This window comes from Perca fluviatilis, chromosome 3 (assembly GCF_010015445.1).
Source record: "Perca fluviatilis chromosome 3, GENO_Pfluv_1.0, whole genome shotgun sequence".
In the NCBI taxonomy this organism is placed as follows: Eukaryota; Metazoa; Chordata; class Actinopteri; order Perciformes; family Percidae; genus Perca; species Perca fluviatilis.
Window position 1 is genome coordinate 19459149 of NC_053114.1, and position 20808 is coordinate 19479956.

Genomic DNA, 20808 nt, shown 5'->3' on the forward strand with positions numbered 1-20808 from the left:
TTAAGAAATGGCAATGTCCACATTTTTATACAAGTACTTTATTCTGATGGCGTGGTTAAATGTCAGTTTAGAGTTAGGTTGTACTGTGAATCCTTTTATCCATCCATACACAGCTTAGGCAACATTTTATGGATTATACAGTGAAAGAAGTAGATGTAGAAATGTGGTACCCATTAATATTTTATTATACCACAATAATAATGTGGCAACATTCTGTAATCTGTAGTATGACTCTGAAAAGGGTATATGACAACTATGGACATACAGCAAAGTACGAAGTCTCTTAAGATTTTCTATCCTCAACTGCTGCTTGTATAAAAGCTCTCTCCGTGTCTCTCTCTGTCTCTCTCTCGCTCTCCAAACAAACCAGTAAACATTTCATATGAATATGTTCTCTGCTATGCAAAAATAAATAGCATATACTGTAAGTATTGAAGCAATCAATTCAATATTAGATTATGATAAGAAGTTTTCCAACAATGTCATGTACAGCTCCTTTTTTAATCAAATTGTACCAAGAAAAAGAATCTCAAGCACACAAAGTAATTTCTTTTGAAGCCTGTAATGCAGACAGATAACCACTTACAGGGAAATATATAATCTGCAAATATAGTGTACACCGTACAAATATAAATGTTTTTTAAAAGACACTTGACAATAGAAATGGTCATATCCAGCAACTAATAGCATGAGGTTTTTTATATTTGTGCACAAAGCTTTCTCTGATTTCTATATTTGTTATAATAAATTAAAAGTTGAGACAATATTCTACTCATTTTTTGAAATCCCTACTTAAGGTATGTCTGGTTTTCTTCAATACACTAGTGTAGCTGTAGACATGTAAGCAAAAGCATAGTAGCCTGAGTTGAACACTGGTTCTAGATTGTAAATGCAGTGCAGCAGCATAACTCTACAAAACAGGCTCAGGGAAGGGAGCTGTTCTCAAACCAGTCTCCCTTGCTACCTTATGTGGGACATAGTTTCTTGAAAACAGCCTGTGTCTGTGCTTTTATAAAGTAATATATTCAGACGTTGGACTCTATAAATGAGCGCTTGGGTTTGATCGGAGCCATGTGCAGAGCCGGGTTGTCTCTCGTTAGACTCGCCTGTCTGTGCCTCCCGTCAGGGAAGCGTAGCTGGGAGGACGCGTTGCCTCTAGCCTCTCGCTGGTGGAGCCGCTCTCCAAACTCCCGGCCCTGCTGCTGGCTGTTGGCCTGACTTACAGAAAGCTGCTCCTGGAATGACGGGCATTTGAATTCATTGTTTAGCCCTTGAAACTCCATTACTGACATACTGAAACTCTCCAGCCCTCCTCCCTGTCCCTGTCGGCTCAGGCCGGAGGTCTGCTGGCCCTGGACTCGCACTGATTTGTCCATTACTCCCATGAAGGGTCGGGGCTTTAGCTCTGGTTTGGACTTGAAGCTACCGCTGCTCTTGATGGGGCACGGGGCGTCCGGCACCTGCTGCCTGCCGCCGTCTGACAGGTTCCCACTGGAGGCCTGACTGGAGCTGGAGCCCCTTGAGCCTGCTGTTCCTCCTCCTCCTCCACCACCCTCCCTCCTAACCTCCATACCAGACCCCAGAGCGAGAGCCAGGCCATCCAGAGCCCCAGAGTGGCTGGAGAGTCTCTCGGAGCCCCGGGAGAAGCCGGAGGGTCGGGGCTGGTACATCTGGAGTGGCCCAGGTGGGGAGGAGCTGTTAGGGGACATGGGGTGATAGAGCTCAGTCGGGCTGTGTCCAGAGTGTTCGTTGGCTAATCCATGGCCGATGTCAATACCCAGCACCGGTGCAGGCCTTAGGGAGGTGGAGATGTGTCTGCCTGGCAGAGGACTGGAGGGGCCACACAGAGAGAGAGGCCTGCCCCCAACTCTGCTCCCTGACTGGAGGGAGTGGCAGTGGTGATGAGTCCTGCTGAGTCCCTGGTTCTGGGTCTGCCTGTTGATCACAGGAACAGACTCGGGCATGTCCACAAACAGTTGGTTCTGCACATATTCCTCTTGTGGGAAACATGGCAACTGATCTGTTGGACCAAAGGCCAAACCTCCAGGGAGAGTCCTGTTTGGACCGTACGGATTCAGAGGCCAAAATTCTGGACTTTTCCCACACTGCAGGCTCGCCTCCTCGCCTTCCTCCTTCTCTTCCTCCTTCTCTACATCAGTGTGCTCTGCGGGGACTTGCCTCTCTAGACTTCCCTGTGAATAGATGTCGACCTCCTCCTCTGCGGCTTGATGGTGGTGGGTGTGTGGGTCCCTGTTGTAACCCTGTGCCATGTTGTTGATGGATGCCTTCTGATGATGTTTGCATTCCTCCTCTACCCGGACCAGCAGGCGCCGGATCTCCCGGTTGGACGGGGAGAGTCGTGCTGCTTCGTGGAGGTCTGCCAGCGCTGCAGCAAACTGCCTGGGGAGGACAGAGAAAATGAACAAAGCAATGTTAAAAATGCTCAATTTACGGTGCAACAGAGACGTAGCATCCCGGTGAATTGACGTTTCTCGCAAGAATTACATTGAGCAAACATGATACTGCTTTGAAATAATATACTTGGCTAATATGGCTGTACCTGCTACTCCTCTTGGCACGCGCTCTGGCATAATACGCTTCATAAGACCTGGGTTTGAGTTCCAGGGCTTTTGTTGCAAACTCTTCAGCTATGCCAAAATCCTGTGTTTTCAGATAAGACAAGTGCATTTAGTATTTTAATTACAATTTTAAATATTAGACACAGCACAGATAACAAACAAACCCACTGTATGATCAGCTGTGTGTATAAGTGGCTAGACTGGAAAGTGTTTGTTTTGCAGAAATATGCAGAGGCCATTCCAATAAAAATAGTGTTTGTGTTTGCCCGTTCATTACACGGATCTGAAAATCGAAGCCCGTTTAATGAAACAGAAGTCACGCTGCAGTCATTTTTATTGACCAGGAACAGGAACGGAGGGAGAGAAACAGACACGGAGCTGCTTGTTTTTACTGCTCTCATCATCACTCTCAGTTGAATATTTAATGACACAAACGCATTGTGATTCTGCCCTTGAGAGTGAGGTCAAAATGGCAGCCTTGAATGTGAGATTGTGATGATGTGCTGTTCAATGTTTAATGATGGTATCGTGTAGTCTCTCTGCTGGCCCTTACTGCATGCATTCTGATATTATACGTGGATTTGGCCAGCCCACTCGCGCGGCCACTGTAAATAACCTCCTGTTGAGACACAGAGAAAGAGAGTGCGCTCGGCCTGCCAGAGAGTGACCTTATCACATCACATTATCTGCTCCATTATTCATCGGCCACAGTGACCCTAAGGATGGCATTTTTACACAGTCTGTTAGGACGTCTGTCATCACCAGGGTGGGTTCCAAACCTGGCTGCGGGCCACACACATCTATCTCTACACTAACGGCACGCAGTTATTCATTATGTCAGCACCTGCTTCCAGGTCTTACACGTACATTCTGTTTACCAGGGGGACTTGAAATTAGATCTGAAAAGCAGAGATATTTTTTACAGTGAGCAGGACCGGTGCTGACATGATCTTTTTATGTTGATACAGATAAATTATATATCTTAAGGAAGCATCTACCTTGCCTTGCCAGCCTCCTGCCATCCCCTCAGCGTCTAATAAACCTGCCTGTGTTAAATAGTGCATGAGCGGTTTGTTACAGCTGTGGGCCTTACATTGGTTTTCCTGCGGCAGCGGGATAGGTTTAGAAAGAGGGAGACCCGCAGGTCTTTGAGCCCTTTCAGCTCCTCTCCTTGCCCCTCACGAGGTAGCTTCCTCAGGGCATACTGATAACGCTGGCCTGCCTCCTTCATACGTCCCTTCTGAGAAACACACAGGGAGAGGGGGAGAAAAAAAACACTTTGTTTGAAGTCTAATTAAAAAAAAAAAAAAAGGTTTGCCACACCCCTCACAGCACACCTCCTATAACATTCACCATAACATACCTTGTAAAGCATGTTCCCTTCCTCCATCAGCTTCTGCAGCAGGATGAGGAGAATGTCTGGTTTGGAGGAAGCCATAGCCCACGTAGCATGACCTGTTGGAGTGGTACATATATTTATCTTTCTATTATCTGTCTCGCCATGTCTCTTTTACTTTGTGTCTTGCATAAATCATGTACCTGATCGATCGTGTGGAGCCGTTTTGTAGCCTTTCGGAGAGCAACCCAGGACAGAGAAAGAGAGAGGTGAAGAGAGAGTTGGAGAAGTGGATGTAAAACTGCAGCTGCTGCAGAATAGAGAGTAACACTATACTGCATGGAAATATAAAGTGATATAAATGCAGAGCATGCAGGTGCTAAAATATTGCACATCATACAAATCTATCTAAGTAAGTCCTTATTGATTGGTTGATACAAGTAGTAAGTAAAATACAAATATGAACTCTACACTCTTGAGTAGCGAGTTTAGCCAGAGAGGTGTTGATTCAACTTTATGCTCATTTTAGAGGCTGAACTGCAGTTATAGGAGCTGTTTAACTGTGTCGTATAATATTACATTTAGTTTTGACTATAGAATAGAGCTGCAAAGATGAATCAAATTAGTTGTCAACTATTAAATTAATTGCCAACTATTTTCAAAATCGATTAATCGATTTGAGTAATTTTCTAAGAAAAAAAAAACTAAATTCTTAAAGCTACATTGTGTAAGAGTGTCTCCCATCTAGTGGTGAAATTGTGTATGACAACCAACTGAATATTACTTTCTAGCCCCTCCCATTCCGAGCACGTTCTAACTCCTACGGTGGCCGAACCCGAAATTTGTATGTCCATTGTTTACACGCAGCTGTTCTAGCCACTCCAATATTAACTTTGGTCTTGTTGCTTTGCCTGTGGCGAATTCTACGCTTACGAGAATAGTTTGATTAGTTGGTGGAAGTAATTACACGTGAATGAGTACATATTTGTGAAAGAACAAAGGGGTTTTTGCTAAGAATCAACTAAAAAAATTACACAATGTATGTTTAAGCTTGCTAAATTTGGTTTCTTCACTCTTCTATGACAGTAAACTGAATATCTTTGAGTTGTGGACAAAACAAGACATTTGGGGACGTCATCTTGGGCTTTTTGGGAGACACTGATCCACATTTTTCACCATTTCTGACATTTTATAGACCAAACATTCAATCGATTAATCTATAAAAAATAATCGACATAATAATCAACAATGAAAATAATCGTTAGTTGCAGCCCTAACATAAAATTCCTAGAGGTGAGATTTACTACAGGGCGGTTATGGTAAGCATGGTGGTTATACCCATCTTGGATCCTTTCTTAAGCACCGAAGCCACCAGAGTCGGATTCTGGCAGCCAGTCGTCCGATCTGAACCTCTGGTACTGTTGTTGTCGGCTCTCTCCAGCACCGCTCCATGTTCCACCAGGCAATGCACCTGGATGTGCATAGAATAACAACAACCTTTCATTTTTATTGTTCAATTCAAGATTCTAGCAATGAAAAGGATTGTTAGATATTTCCATAATTTGGTTGATTACACACAGTATGCCTTATTACATTAGCTGACATTAGCAACAGAGCTGCCTGCCCCTTTATATCCTGATGTTTTTGGAAAGTTTTTGAACCTCAGATAGTTTTGATTATTCTCCTGCTGATTAATAGATTACATGAATGAGAATCAAAATGCTTTTTTTTACTCCACATGAACTGTGATTGCAAATGTACGTCCTGTGTTGCAGGGGAAATGATTATAATCGTGATTTTAGTAATTATGATTTAGTTAATTTGTCTAAAATAGCTATGTTGATGCTAGTGTGGATGATTATGTATTTTATATTTGCATTTGTATGTTATAATGTTATGCAACTTTTTGTAGAAGTATACACTTCTCCACCAAGATCTATAAACTGCATCCCAAACGCAGGGAAAAAAGAAAACTTTTTGGTGAGGAATATTTACAAGTAAATGCAAACAAAAGTGTTTCAAATAAAGACAGACCTCTTAAAAAAACAACATGCTACCATCTAAACAACAGCATGAAACCCACTGTATCTGCATCCCCGTTAAGGGCAGAGAGGTCAAGAGGAGTCCGTCCCTGTCTGTCTGGTTGGTTCAGGTCTGCGCCTGCCTCTGCCAGAAGCTGCACTGCATCTTTCTGGCCCTTCATACAGGCCCAGCTAAGTGCAGTCAGCCCATCCTGATCGGCAGAGGAGAGAGAGGCACCTGGGACCACAAACAAAGCAAAGGTTGTTCTGCAGTTCATGTACAAAACATATTAAAGTGCTCAAATTATGCTTTTTGGCTTTTTCCCTTTCCTCTATTGTGTTATATCTTTTTGTGCATGTAATAGGTTTACAAAGTGAAAAAGCCCAAAGTCCACCCCAAAGGGACTTACCATCTCCAACAGAAAACACTGTTCACAAACTGCTCCAAACAGCTCTGTTGTAGTCCAGCCTTTACTTCCGTGACGAACGTGCATCACTTTTGTAACACACTTTATAATGCTCGCCTAGCTGCTAGCGTGGCATGCCCTCATACTCTGCTTCTGACTGGCTAGTAGTCCTTACCTAGCTACTGCGCATGTGTGAAGCTTGTTCTACAGTTCTGCAGAGACTCCACGCAGAGCTTTCGCCGTAGCCTACGTAAGTGGCCTGATGTTTATACTTGTGCGCTGGTGTGTGCGTTGAGCCGGCGTGTGTATGTGTGTGTGGGGAGTGTGTGGTAGAGGGAGAAATGAGAGAGTGACAGTGATTTCCTCCAGAGTGAGTAGCGACTCTAGAGTCATAGTGAGAGAAACAAAGTGTCTCCCCTGTGTTTTCTGACCAAGGTGGGAAATCTGTAGCAGGAAAAGTTAACCCTTTCCTTGATTTCATGTTGTTTATGGAGAAGGAGAACCAGGAAATGAGCCGGGGGAAATGCAACGCTACCAAGCCACGGCCGAGTGATGTGCGTCGCGGTGACGTGTAGTTACATTTTTCAAGAGGTGCACGTCAGGCTACGGCGTAGACGCAGACCACTCTGCGTCTACGCCGGTCCCTGCGCCGTCGATTTTACGCACAACTATAAAAAGGCTTTGACTCCCAACAAAGATGGAATGTAGTGTGATGCCTCACTCGGTAGCTAAAACAGAGAGCTCAACACACAGGGTGAAAAGAGGAGCTGCAGCAATGTGCAGTACAACACAAAAATTGTGTTTTTTGAAAATTAAACCATGCACACCTATTCTGGTACAACCTCTAAATACAATTATGAACCTGAAAATGAGCATAATATGAGCACTTTAAGATATTAGCTTGGAAGGTGTGAGGACTCTCACCCTTTGACAGCAGGAGTTCAACAGTGCTCACGTGGCCCTCAGAGGCAGCCAGCATCAGTGCATTGCGACCCTGCTTTTCGGTGGCATTAATATCGGCACCTTGCTTTAGCAGCAACTCTACAATCTGGAGAAGGAAGGACAAGTATTATGAGAAAAAGGACAGAACTGGTTAAATGAAGAAATTGCTCTGCCAGTGACCAGACCTGTGTGTGTCCATGTTTGGTGGCACTAAGCAGCGGGACCATCCCCCTGCGGTTGGGTATCTCCAGCCCTGCCCCCCGCTCCAGGAGGAACGCGCACACCTCCATCCTCCCTCTTCCTGCTGCCGCGCTCAGCACTGACAGAGTGGTCGGCATAGAGATGAGACGACGAGGCGGAGATGAATATGTAATTGATACATTTAGGAGAGCGATAGGAGCAGGAGTGAAAGAGAGAAAAACATGGTTGGTTATTTCTATAATCTATTTGATTCCAGCACAGGTGTTATATTTTCTGTTTTAATACACATCTAGACAAGTCAAGTCTAGAGTCATCATTCAAAGACAGCTGCATTTTCTGCATCTTGTTCCTCCTCTTCAACAAGAGCATCAACAAAAGAAACAAAGTTTCCAACCATAACTCTACACGCTAAATAACATGCACCCTCCTTAACCAGCCAGTGTTACTTTGACAAACGATGGGCATTTTTTTAGCACGCGAGGAGCTGGGGGTAGAGGCAAGCTATTAATGCCATTCTCTAACCTCCAAGTACCCTTGATAAATGACATAATGTTTCATGTGACCTCATGCTTCAGTGAACAAATCAATTGTATATTACCGCCTTTAAAGATAAGTTATTGTCGTATATAAGACAAAGAAAATACAAAAATGTCTTTGTTGGTCTTTGTTAAAGGTGACTTTGTGCAGCTGTACAAAATAGTAACAGGGTTAGTGAAGCTGCTGCTTTAAGTAAGCAAACTGAACCAGCGAAAATGATTTTCTTATTTAAGAGAATATTCAAAAGATATGATACACTCTAGGCACAATTGTCTTGGGTAATTGTAATTCCCAAAGAAGTACAAATCCCTGGTTAAGTAATCAGACTTGTATCCTTGACTGGTCATTTTTCTCTGTGCAAATGGACTGTAATCCACTGATTCTAACAATAAACAAAAACATACAACAACTAGTAGTGTACATGCAAAGGTGAATGTTTCAGAGGCTATTTCATGCTCTGACTTTTTCTATCTCAGCACTGGAGGGGACTGTGTAATAGAATTATACTCTAATGGTGCTGTAGGCAGAGATACAGGCTTCATCAGACATACATTCAGGAAATGAACCTAACAGAATTCTGCAGGCTGCACTATCACATCAGAGGTAAAAGTATTACAATTGAATAAAAGCTGCTTTTTAGATGCTACAAATGTGGCTGGATGAGATGTTCTGTGTGATAAATGTGATGCTCCATTTCTGCCAAAAAAATAAATAAAACTATTTAAAATCAAATTGATTTTTTGATATCAACCAGAACATCCTAAAATCATAATACTGAAACCAGTAAGTGGGTATCTAATACTCGTGCAGCTCTATTTAAGGAGCTCCCTGTGCATCCATATACAGGGAAGTTAGCTGTTTAATATTTATTCATTGCACAGAACGCTAGAATGTGCCTAAAAATGCAACCTTTAAGCCATTGAGCATGACTCTACAGTAGATCCACACTGATGGACAGAAAGAGGTGAGAAAGCTAAATGTATCTGACTGATAGGAGAAATGCACCCGTTTCTCCCCAGAGAGAGTCGTGAGCGTCCATCTGCACTGCCAGCTGTTCATCTTTCAAGTCCAGCAAGTTCTTCACCACCTGCAGGAAAACATAATTTTACAGTTCTCTGTATTGCTGGCTTGCTGTGCAGAAAGAAAACCAAAGCACTTACAGACCTTGACCACAGCCAACTGTATCTAATATATCCTCTACATCAAGCAAGGACAGGCACCACGCTCTACATAAAAAAAGGTATTTCAGCAGAGTGTTTTGTCACAGGGACCTTGATCTGATACGTACCTGTGTGTGTCCCACACTAGCTGCGGCTGTAATCGCCTGCTGTGCTGCCTGTGTTTTCCCAGTCACAGTTTCATTGCTGTGGTGCTGCTGTGGGTCAGTGGGGATATCTGCTCCCCAATCCTGGCCCAGCAAGATGTTGATGATTTCTGCATGGCCCTTCAGCCCAGCATGGACCAGCGCACACTGGCTAGTCTTATCAGCAAGGCCCACCTGGCGTAAAGGGGTATACAGATGACTTACAACAGGTTTCCTGTAATAGGCTGGCCTAGATCAGGCCTGTTTATGTCATCTGTCTCCCAGAATAGATCCGGAGACTGTGGTGAATGTAAAACCAGGATTGTTCAGGATACCACTGGTGTAAAGGTACTGAGAGACAAAGTGTTCCGTCACAGATTGAAATCACATTTATCCGTGGCAATTATGGTAGTCACACACTCCAAACCCATATTTGTCTCTCTTCCTCTTTGCACAGAAGTGACACTGACCTTGGCCCCTTTTTTGCAGAGCAGGCTGACGATGTCGACGTGTCCTGCAGCGACGGCCAGACAGAGGGGCGTCATGCCACTGTCAGTAGTCCCATCTACTGGCGCGCCCATTTCAAGCAGCAGAGCTACCATCTCCACATGCCCCAGGTGGGCGTGGACGGCCAGAATTGGGGCATGTCCAACCACCTCTGTACACCAGGTCACGCTAGCGCCACCTAGCATTAACAGACGACTTACCTGCAGGATGAAAAACATGAATAGTGTACAGTATCTCTGTATGTAAGATGCATTTGGGTGTATGAGTACTTTTTTAATGTAGAGCAGATGTATGTCACCTTGATGTTAGGTGTATATAGGTTCCTCAGGGAGGCCAGCGCAGCGGACAGACTGTCTGTACTGCAGTTCACCCACATTGCCTGAAGAACGCTGGAGGACACACCTGTCTTCTTACTCAGACCCTGTGAGTGTGTGATAGAGACACAGAAAGATAGAGAGCAACAAAGAAAGAGAGAGCTTAAGTTTGCTCAGATGAGATCTGTGACGCAGAATTTGAATTGTGTCCCAGGAGTAAAGCGGTATGTACAGAGTGCAAGCCTTGCGTGCAAACAGTACAATAATCACTGTACCATGAGTGTGTTGTGGATATGAGCGGTGCTGATGTGTGTGGGGCGGTGCTAATGTGTGTGGGTGATGGTAAGCACAGGGGTTCACTCTTGTTTGTGTGCGTCTTTGTGTGTTTCTTTGCAATAATACACTTGTTTACGTGAATCCTTTGGGTAACGAGGTAATTCAGAAGGGATGCGGTACAATCAGTTCTAGTCATAAACCAGTTATATACATAGTCATAGTACATACTATTGTACATAGTAATCCAGGTTACCTTGAATATGTGAGCCTTGAGGATGTGGTGTCCCAGCTCCATTGTCTGCTGCCGGTTCAGTTTGCCCTCCTGTCTGGAGAACATGAAGGCCAGGAGAGCGTGGCCACTCCTGCAAACATGTGTATTGTACTTATTAATCAGAAATGGCCTAAGTTCTACTCTCCTTTTTCTTGGTGTATACACAACTGATTTATAGTATGCATCTTAATAATTTCCTGCTGCGTGACCTTTGACTTTTAATCTCACCTAGGTTCACAGAGAAAGTCACTGCTCTCTCCATCTGCTCTCCAAACCAGCCACTCTCTGAAGGAGGGATGACACAGCATCCGGGTGCCATCCCTACGTCTCACCTACAAACACAAATGATACAGAAGATGTCTTAAATCTAAAGGTACAATCAATTGACATGATCACCCCCACCCCCCACACCCACACACGAGATAGGTTGTCCCTGATACTGTAAATTATCCTAAACTACATCTAAATTCCTAGATGTAAATGAAAAGCATGTACAAACACAACATCTGAATCTTCAAAACAAAAGCTTGAATCATTATGTACCCGTCCATGCAGTGATATCAAGAGTCTTACCATAAATCCAGCCAGGCTGTCTAATCTCAGCTGGAAGTCTTTCCACTCCAGCTCCCCCCTCACACTGCCTGCATTCAGCGCCCTGAACATTTGTTCATCAGTCAGTGGGTGCAGAGACGCCAGTGCCACATTTAGCACCGGAAGTACCCGTTCAAAGACCTCTTTATCCGGAAAGCTCACGTGACACATCAGCAGGTACACCTAACAGATATTCATAAGGTTAATGATGTTGTGTGTGGGCGCCAGGCGGATATATCTTGCATTATCTTGACTAATGAAACCATACACTGCAAAAAGGAAATAATAGAAGCTATTGTGGAACATGGATCATTTGAGTATTAACAACAAAGCTCATGTGCAACATCCTGAAGGGAAACACGTAAATTATGAAAATAACAACAATTAAAAAAAAAAAACAGTACAAGAGCAAAGCTAAATGTGCAATACACAAATCCTTTCACCATATTTCTGGTATGGAATAGTTTTGGGTCATCTTTGAAACTAGTTCTAATAGTTAAGTCTACTAAATGATCCACATTATACTTCTACACAAACTGTCGTATTTAACTGTTGCTGCCTTGCTTGTTACTGGCTTACACATCTTTAGCACACTTTTATGCATGCTTTTCCACACCTATAATCAAATCATTAAATCATCAAATTTTTAGGCTGTTGTGTGTATAATAACAAACTTTGTCATCTGTTGTCCTATTTTGCAATGATGATTATGCAATATTAAAAATGCGTCTGTCATTTACTTTGGTCACTGTGGACTATTTTTGGCACTTTGTATAAAGTCTTTGATCCTGTCTTTTTTATCTTTTATTGATCTGACTAGCACGCAAGTACACATTTTTCTCATTTTTGTGAAAAACATGTCTTAACGATGGCTGTTGCCTGTGTACCTTGTGTGCGGATTTTATGGACATTAATTGCTTCAGCTTCAGGCGAGATGCCATTCACGGCAGACAGCTCACCGGGATGACTGACAAGTGTTAAGTGTGACTGTGAACTTGACCAGATGAGGAGGAGGAGGAGGAGGGAGGAGGAGGAGGAGGGAGGAGGAGGAGGAGGAGGAGGAGGAGGAGGGTGGGTCCAGAAAATACAGTCACGAGTAAAATGTGTCTTTTTTTGCTGTTGAGGATTAAACACTGTAATTTACATAATAAGTGAACTGATAACTTAATGAAATGTAGTTTTCTCTAATCAAAGTATAATTTCCAGCTGTCTTTTCAAATTCGCTGAGCTCATCAACAATCTTTCTACGTATCTCTGGCAACTGCACCCCTTGGGAACAAATACCTCTTGCTTGTTGGGAATCAACGTTTTACATGTCTGACCTCTGACAGCGACACAGGCACCACCAGGTAGTTTCCACCTTTCAGAGCCAGGTGCCCCTTGTGAAACAGATCCAGGGTCAGCTGAAGGTAGAGGATGGAGCCGTTGCTCCGTGTTGACAGGTGGCTGCTGAACTTGCTGAGGAGCAGCTGATCAGGGGCCGAGCCTGTGGGTGTGGTGACGTTAGCGGCGACCTGGGTGCTGCTGCTGACCCGGTGATGGATGTAGTCACTCAGGTCAGCTCCCAGATCACTGCTGTCTGGCAGGATGTCCAGAGAGATGCCAGAGAAGGGAAGAAGTGTAGTGATTTCCTGCAGATAAGAAAATTAATAAATGATGGGTGCTTGTTGGTAAAAACAGATTCCACACACAGGCACAAGCACCTCAGTATTTAAAAAATAGTATGTCTTTGGCGCATTAGCTAAGGACAAATTAAAAGCACCAAAATCAAGACCCATTCGTCAGACGCTGTTGCCTCTGACTCACACAGAGCCATGGGATACAGTACAGTAAATAGTGTGACAATGACTGAAGCTCCAACATTGCTCACAGGCATCTCTCAGAGTCACATTTCATCTCCTCTCTCGCCATCCTCAACTGCTCAACACCGGCCAAAACCAGCTATGACTGATTTAAAACAAAAATCCATGTTATTGCAGCTCAGTTCCTCATTAACGAAGAATGACATTTTGGTTCAAGGACAAGTAATTGACTTGTGGTTGTGGACCGTGCTCCACTTAACCCTTTCCCAACCATTTGTGAAATATCCAGGGTGTTATACAAGAGTTCCTGTGAAATGGCTGGTAAAAAAGGAAAGAGTGAATTATGATCCAATCAGGATACTGGGAGGGTGAAATAATAGCTGTACTCTTCATCTTTAAATTTCTGTATTTAATGCTTGCTGACTTCACATGTATCATGAAAAAAATGACCCCAAATGTATTTGGTGTATTTCCCAAACACTAATCAAATTATGTAACCGGCTGGCTGGCTGTCAAGCTCCAGACTCCCGGCAGACTCCCAGTAGTATTACCATCTATTCAGGGCATAATCCATGCAGCATTTTGAGGCTTGGCTTTCGCATTGGACAGATGCGCCTGCTGTTTGGTGGGATTACCAACCGGATTGAGAAAATACATCAGACTAGAGAGAGCGACTGTGCAAAAAGACAGAGAGTCTATACCATGGCAGTAAAAGCACAACATCAAACTACAAGGTGTGGGCATGTCTATGATTTGGATAATGTGAGGAGGCAAGGGGAAACAAAAAGTAAAAATACAAAATCTTATTTTCAGATTTCTTCCTATATCCCATAAAGTGCCCAGTGCTCACCTGGCATTAAGGCTCTGCTAGGTGCTGGATGGGCAAAAACAGGGTGCAAAAAAGAAGAGGAGCCTCCAAACACTTCAAGTCTACTGTAAATCCCGATACAAGAGAGATGAATGGAATTTAATTTGTGGCATTTAAAGAGCATTCAAATTAAAAAACAACATATTTTTCCACAAACAGCATTGTTGTTACTCCTAATAATCCACAGACCTTTCAACAGCTATATAATGCACAATTTATTTTGGTAGAAAGCAGTTCCACTGAAAACTGTTCACAGTGAGATCTTACCGTGACAATTTATCTGGAAATACACATCTATGATCTATTACCCTCTTATTCTTAGCAGTGTCGCGGGGGCTGGAGGCTATCGCAGCTAACTTTGGGTAAGAGGTGGGGTGTACACTTATGGATATATTTAAACGATGGCTATGGTGGCCCCAGTCTGGCTTGCTGCCAATTTGCCAACAGCGGGACTGCAACAAAAAATTCCCTTGCGCCCCCCAAAATGTGTTCCCCATAGACCACACCTCTAGAGTTAAGTGAGAAAATATGTTATGTAATTATATGTAATATGTAATTTGGGTGAAGCGACCCTTTGACACAGTTGTGCTGTTGTTCAGAGATCACTGTAATGCTGTAATATTAATAATCTCACTCACCAACAGGCCTGTCCTGACCGTGACCACCAACTTCAGCCAGATGGGAAATTTTGAGATTATTTTGGTAATGAAAGTGGCAATGGTGTCCCCATAGTCTGGTTTATGGAATTCTGCCTCATTAAGGCTGTCGACCAATATGATGTAGTCTTCTTCAGGTAGTCTGCGCTCTAAATAAAGCAAGAGATAGAAAAAAAAGAAGCACATTAAAAGACCAGATATATTAAATTAGCCTGGCAAAGAGCACAGATGGTATGATAGTTTCATCAAAATCCTTTTATGGCAAAAAAAATTTGTGCATCTTTGTTTTCCAGCACAGGATATGTTGAGAAAAGGACCAACTGCTAATATTGATTATATTTGGCGGAAAGGGACCAGAGGCCATTGTTGTGTATTATCTTGAAACAGGACATATCCATCATGTTTCACATAATCTAAGCAGTCAATGCATCCCTGCAAGCCTGTGAGGATTCATACACTCAGGCACAAGGGCTCTCCATTTTTTTTTCTAACCTGCTTAATAGTGATGGAGTAGACAAAACACTCCTCTTCTCGGACTGTGGAGGGCCTGGCCATAATAACACATCAATCTAGTTAACCGACTGTATCATGAGAAACTGAGGGGGCTAATACTCCCGTAACATTCACAGCCTCGCCACAGTATTTTGAGACCTTGAAATCCGGTGGGATGCTGATGATTCACCAGGGCAAAAATAACACTCATCGTGTCCAAATGTAAATGACCTAACATCTGTTTCACACTCTACACTGTTTCAAATCGTTGACCTCAACTAAGGAAATAATCTATCGGCCCATCATTGAGTCATTAATAGGCTATTTCACACAGGAGATGGTAGTAGGCTCCCTAATTGCATGGTGAGGGAAGCAGACAGTTTTCCACCTTAAAACTGATACGATTTTAAAATTTAAAAAACTTTAATTTAAACTTGAATATTACATTTGTCTTAAAGTGTGTGTGTGTGTGTGTGTGTGTGTGTGTGTGTGTGTGTGTGTGTGTGTGTGTGTGTGTGTGTATGTAGACTTCATTACCCTTGCGCAGGCTGGCTATGGGCTCCAGGATGCCCTTTCGGAAGGCAGCAATGGGGTCTTGAACGCAGGATCGCAGGCTGAGTGTGTTTTGTAGGTGAGGCTCTTGTACCAGCAGCTCCCTGTACGGGGCGAGCTGTGGCGCTCTGGCCAATAGGGCGGCGACACTGTGCACAAACTCTGGTACCAGGCAGGTGTAGGTGTTGTCAGCCTGGCAGAAATGATAGGCTACCACCTGACAGAAGAAAGAGGCAGGTGAAACACTGAAAACGCAAAGCTGCTGTCTGTATCTGTTTAATTTCACAATAAAAACTCGTCTAAATTATAGCTGTGTAGCTTTAAATGGTCCGGGTGGAAATGTATAGATCAGGATAATAGTGTACAATCATTGTAATAGTGGGAAAAGTCAGAATTGTGTTCGTTGGGCCATAATGCATGATTTTTCATAATAAAATGGGAGGAACCCCACATGAATGTGAAGTTGGTCTGAAGTGTCTATGAAAAAAGAGAAAGCAATTGAGAAAAATCTGAAAAGCTCTCTTGACTATTTTGCATACACTTTTGAGACTTCAGTCAGTTTTCGTCGACTGTCCAGTCACGCACTGTGCCATGCATTTCCCCTTGAGGCAAATTTGTGATTTGTGATATTGGGCTATAAAAATGAAATTGACTTCAGGCTTTAATATCATACTATGAGGTAAACCTCGCGGAATGTCTGAATATTGAACATAAAACTATTTACACCTCTGTGTTTTTAGCCTATAGCCTATTTGTTTACTGAATCATGAGAAGTCATGCTGCTTTGGCTAAATCCGTTTCTGTTCGCACTGTACAGACAACAACCACCTGAATTACTTTGATACGGAAGAAAAAGCCTCAATCTGATGAACATGGGGGGACAAATATTACTGCACAAATTCAGATGCTGTTTGTAACTGTTCACAGCGGATTTTCTGTTCATATCCCAAGAAAAAAAGTCGAAAAACAATCTCTAAGAATAGTATCACAGAATATATAAACAATAAGGGTTACAATAAAATAAGACCAAGATATATAGATATAGATATAAGCACAGAAATCATATTTGCAGAAATCATAGGGGTAGCTGAGTGATAACATAGTTTCATGAAACTCAACAACGAGAGCTTCATTCAACATATTACTGCAGAGTATATATAACACATTCACTAAATAGTTGCAAGCTGCATGGTAAACAAGAGTCTGAGAAATGAAACATATCACTACTAAAAAGGGTGATTTGTGCAATACAGGACTCATACTGCACAAAAGCAAAAAATACAAAAACATTGAGATAAATGGCAACTGTCTTGCTGGGGGATATTAGTTATCTGTAAACTGTAAGTGCACTTTTGCATTAAAATTGCATTTCCAAAAGTATTCACTAACAGGGCTTAGATAGGTCCCTGTCTTGCTCAGGAGTGGTCCACGTAGAACATTATCAATGATTTACTTTTGAGCAAACATCCTCACCATCACAAGTAGTCTGACTAGTTCCCATGGAAACTCTTATTGAGGCCAAGTTAGTAAATATAGAAGCTTCCATGTCATCTTTATGATGCAATCAGCAGCATGTTCTACATGTGCCCAACAAGAGAGGAGAAAACTATGACATTCAAATTTTCACAAATGTGCAGCCCCATAGCTCTTTAAACGGTAACAATCCTGATGTGTGTTTATCTCTTTGAATTGATCCCTCTTCAGTGTTTTGTGAAGGCTCGTAACAAGCATAGCTCCCTACAGTACAGCACTGTTTATGATGCTGAATTATATTACCGTGCTTTCAAATTTGGTGCAGGAAAAACACATCTATAACAAGAATCTAAATCTAGAAGCACTCCTATAATGTCAATATAGTTTCTTCATTTGTATGTTATAACTGCAGGTAAGTCAGCAACATCATAAATAACAAGAACCATACAGAAGTGTGTTGTGTAAATACATATATATGTACATACTCTTATACTCGTATCTTTATGAGGACCAATCTGAGTTTTTTTGGACATTTTGGTCAGTACTGTAAATATTTGGTGGTAAATATTTGGTTCTGGGTTAAACATTAAAATTAGGTTTAAGTTAAGAGTCAGGGGTGCGGTAAGGCATGTAGTTCTGATGGTTAAAGGAATAGTTACATTTAATAGTAGACATTTTGGGAAATACACTTATTTGCATTCTTGTGTAGAGTTAGATGTGAAGATCGATACCACTCTCATACAGTATCTCACAAAAGTGAATACACCCCTCACATTTTAGTAAATATTTCATTATATCTTTTAATGGGACAACACTGAAGAAATTACACTTTGCTACAGTGTAAAGTATTAAGTTTACAGCTTGTATAACAGTGTAAATGTGCTGTACCCCCAAAATAACTCAACACACAGCCATTAATGTCTAAACCACTGGCAACAAAAGTGAGTACACCCCTATGTTAAATTCCCATTGAGGCAGGCAGATTTTTATTTTTAAAGGCCAGTTATTTCATGAATCCAGGATACTATGCATCCTGATAAAGTTCCCTTGGCCTTTGGAATTAAAATAGCCCCACATCATCACATAGCCTTCACCATACCTAGAGATTGGCATGGTTTTATGTCGGTTAGCATAATAGCTAGTTTGATTTGCATTGAGAGATGATTATATGGAAAGTACCCCATGCCAATCTCTAGGTATGGTGAAGGGCATGTGATGATGTGGGGCTATTTTAATTCCAAAGGCCAAGGGAACTTTATCAGGATGTATAGTATCCTGGATCCATGAAATAACTGGCCTTTAAAAATAAAAATCTGCCTGCCTCTATGGGAATTTAACATAGAGATGTACTCACTTTTGTTGCCAGCGGTTTAGACATTAATGGCTGTGTGTTGAGTTATTTTGAGGGGACAGCACATTTACACTGTTATACAAGCTGTACACTTAATACTTTACATTGTAGCAAAGTTACATAATTATAATGAAATATTTACTAAAATGTGAGGGGTGTACTCACTTTTGTGAGATACTGTATCTGTTCATTAAAACATGAAGCTAAAGCCCCAGCGAGCTAGCCTGGTCCTACCAGACTCTCGTACATTTCATTTGTACAGAGAGTCTGGCCACTCTCCATTGACAAGTGTTAACTTCCTCTCTTGGCTCGTGGCTCTTGGATCTGCCCAGAGCCACTCTGGATCTGCCATAACTATTGCTAACGTTTGGTTTCGAGTGCAGATCGGGCCACATTTTTCTGTCCGAGCCCGGCCCGCGTCCTGACCCGAGCCCGACAGGCATTAAGATATTTACGTCCGAGCCTGACACAGTCAAAATCTCATTTTTTTCCTCATACTAATGACACATGCACATGTAGCCTAATATGCACGTGTCCGCACACAGGAAGACGGATGTTAGGGTAATATTTTAAATTTATTTTAATCAGAAAAACGAACCTTTGCATCAAAGCGAAACAGGCCCATTGGCTACATACATAATAAGCTGTTTTAAATTTAAAATGTTCAATGCCTTATCGCGCTGATGTAACAGAGCCCGACCCGAACCCGAACATCATTTCTAAATATCTGTCCGAACCCGGCCCGGCAGGTACCGTCGGGTCCCATCGGGTCCTGTCGGGCTCGGGTCGGGTGTACATCCTCTAGTTTGGTCATGATGTCGGCTTAGCATCGCTAGCGTTCGCCTTAGCCAACTCTTTCACCACTAACGGAGCGAGCTGGAAAATCAAACTTTTCCCGAACCCAGGTGGGAGGAGGACCACAACATCGTGGCAACCAAGAAAATTCAGCAAAGATTGTTCTTGCTTGGGCTTTAACTTCTGGATATTCTGCAGCGTTGCCACAATGGACCGAATGGCTTCCCTCGCATCTTTCTCTGCCGCCATTAGGGAACTACAACTCAAGCGATGCGCACGGCCTCGACGTCATCGTTCTCAGCCCTCTTCTCCCTCTGTTCGCTGATTGGACCGGTAAAAATTTGACCGGAGAAAACCCGCGAATATACTGCAAACCCAGACGGAGTACTGAAGGGAAATGAAAATTAAGCGGAAGTACGTAGGAGGACGGAGCCAGGCTACCAGCGAGCATTAACTTACTTGAGTCTCTGGTGGTTGCCGGTCAACTGCTCCTGGCTGAGAAATAGTCCGGAACATTGACAATTTAAGTTATTACACCTTGGTTACTATACAGATTAAATAAACAAGATAAAATGTGATAATTATTGAACTGTATTGAGGTTGGTAGACAGATTTTGAGAGAAGCAAACCATCTCCTGGCCTAAGCTTCATATTTAGGGTACAGACACGAGAGAGGTATTGATCCTCTCATCTGACTCTCCACAAGAAACCAAATACGCTTTTACCAAAATGCCAAACTACTGCTTTCAGAGTTGTGATTGAGGGTCCTCACATGTATAGAAATACAAACATGTGTGTGCATGTGTGTTTTGAGGTACCTTGGCAGCTAGGCATCTGACAACCTCCTTCCTCTGTGCTGCATCACTTGTTCCTGCAACAGCACTCTGGTTAAGCTGGGAATCAGCTGGTTTGGAGGCGGCTTTTCCCTGCTTATCCCCACCTGAACACAGCGCAAGGCAACAACAACAAACGCAAAGCTGCCATTTATACCTATTACATGAAGTCTCTGGTGTAAGCACCGGAATGGAAGGAGTAAAGTAGAATGACAATGAAACTGCTGCGGCTAATTAGTGCATCTGTAAGCAAGACTATACGGCATTAAGCAAAACCACATAAGATGTCTGCAAGAGTGTTTGTTTCAAAGAGTGCAGAATGACACGTCTGGATTCCTGCACACCTCACGCTATACCCTCTGTTAAATTTAAATCAAAATTACAACATAAAGATATCAATGAATGGAGCAATGATGTAAAACAAAATGCATGGTTCCCTTTATTTTTGTTAACACTATTTTAGGAAAAGGCTGAGGGGCGATGATTTACAAAAATCTGTATTTTTGGTCGTTCTTATTCATAACTCCAAGTGTGTCACGTTTAAGTTGAAAACAATATTAACAGCATGCAACATGCATTTATTGTGTAACGCGCAAAATTTTTTGTGTGACTGTTTGTTCCAGTGCCAGTCACGATAAGGAAAAAAAAAAACAATCGCAGTCCCTTTACACAACTGCAATCAGCAGAGAAACCTCAGGGGA

At 42.6% G+C, this 20808-nt stretch overlaps 1 protein-coding gene across 1 annotated transcript in view; it reads right to left on the reverse strand.

Annotated features, from left to right (window-relative positions):
- Positions 1-22: 22 nt before the first annotated feature.
- Positions 23-20808, reverse strand: part of LOC120555523 (protein TANC1-like) — a 36243-nt gene continuing 15457 nt past the window's right edge. The window contains exons 10-29 of the mRNA XM_039794265.1: positions 20093-20214; positions 15641-15872; positions 14594-14760; positions 12608-12916; positions 11268-11468; positions 10923-11026; positions 10677-10785; positions 10132-10254; positions 9797-10033; positions 9312-9521; positions 9029-9110; positions 7471-7604; positions 7268-7391; positions 5999-6174; positions 5254-5386; positions 4119-4148; positions 3943-4034; positions 3673-3819; positions 2561-2661; positions 23-2400 (exon numbers count right to left, since the gene is read on the reverse strand). Of these exons, the coding sequence (XP_039650199.1) occupies positions 1026-2400; positions 2561-2661; positions 3673-3819; positions 3943-4034; positions 4119-4148; positions 5254-5386; positions 5999-6174; positions 7268-7391; positions 7471-7604; positions 9029-9110; positions 9312-9521; positions 9797-10033; positions 10132-10254; positions 10677-10785; positions 10923-11026; positions 11268-11468; positions 12608-12916; positions 14594-14760; positions 15641-15872; positions 20093-20214 (4208 nt within the window). The 3' untranslated portion in view covers positions 23-1025. The remainder of the gene's footprint in view (positions 2401-2560; positions 2662-3672; positions 3820-3942; positions 4035-4118; positions 4149-5253; positions 5387-5998; positions 6175-7267; positions 7392-7470; positions 7605-9028; positions 9111-9311; positions 9522-9796; positions 10034-10131; positions 10255-10676; positions 10786-10922; positions 11027-11267; positions 11469-12607; positions 12917-14593; positions 14761-15640; positions 15873-20092; positions 20215-20808) is intronic.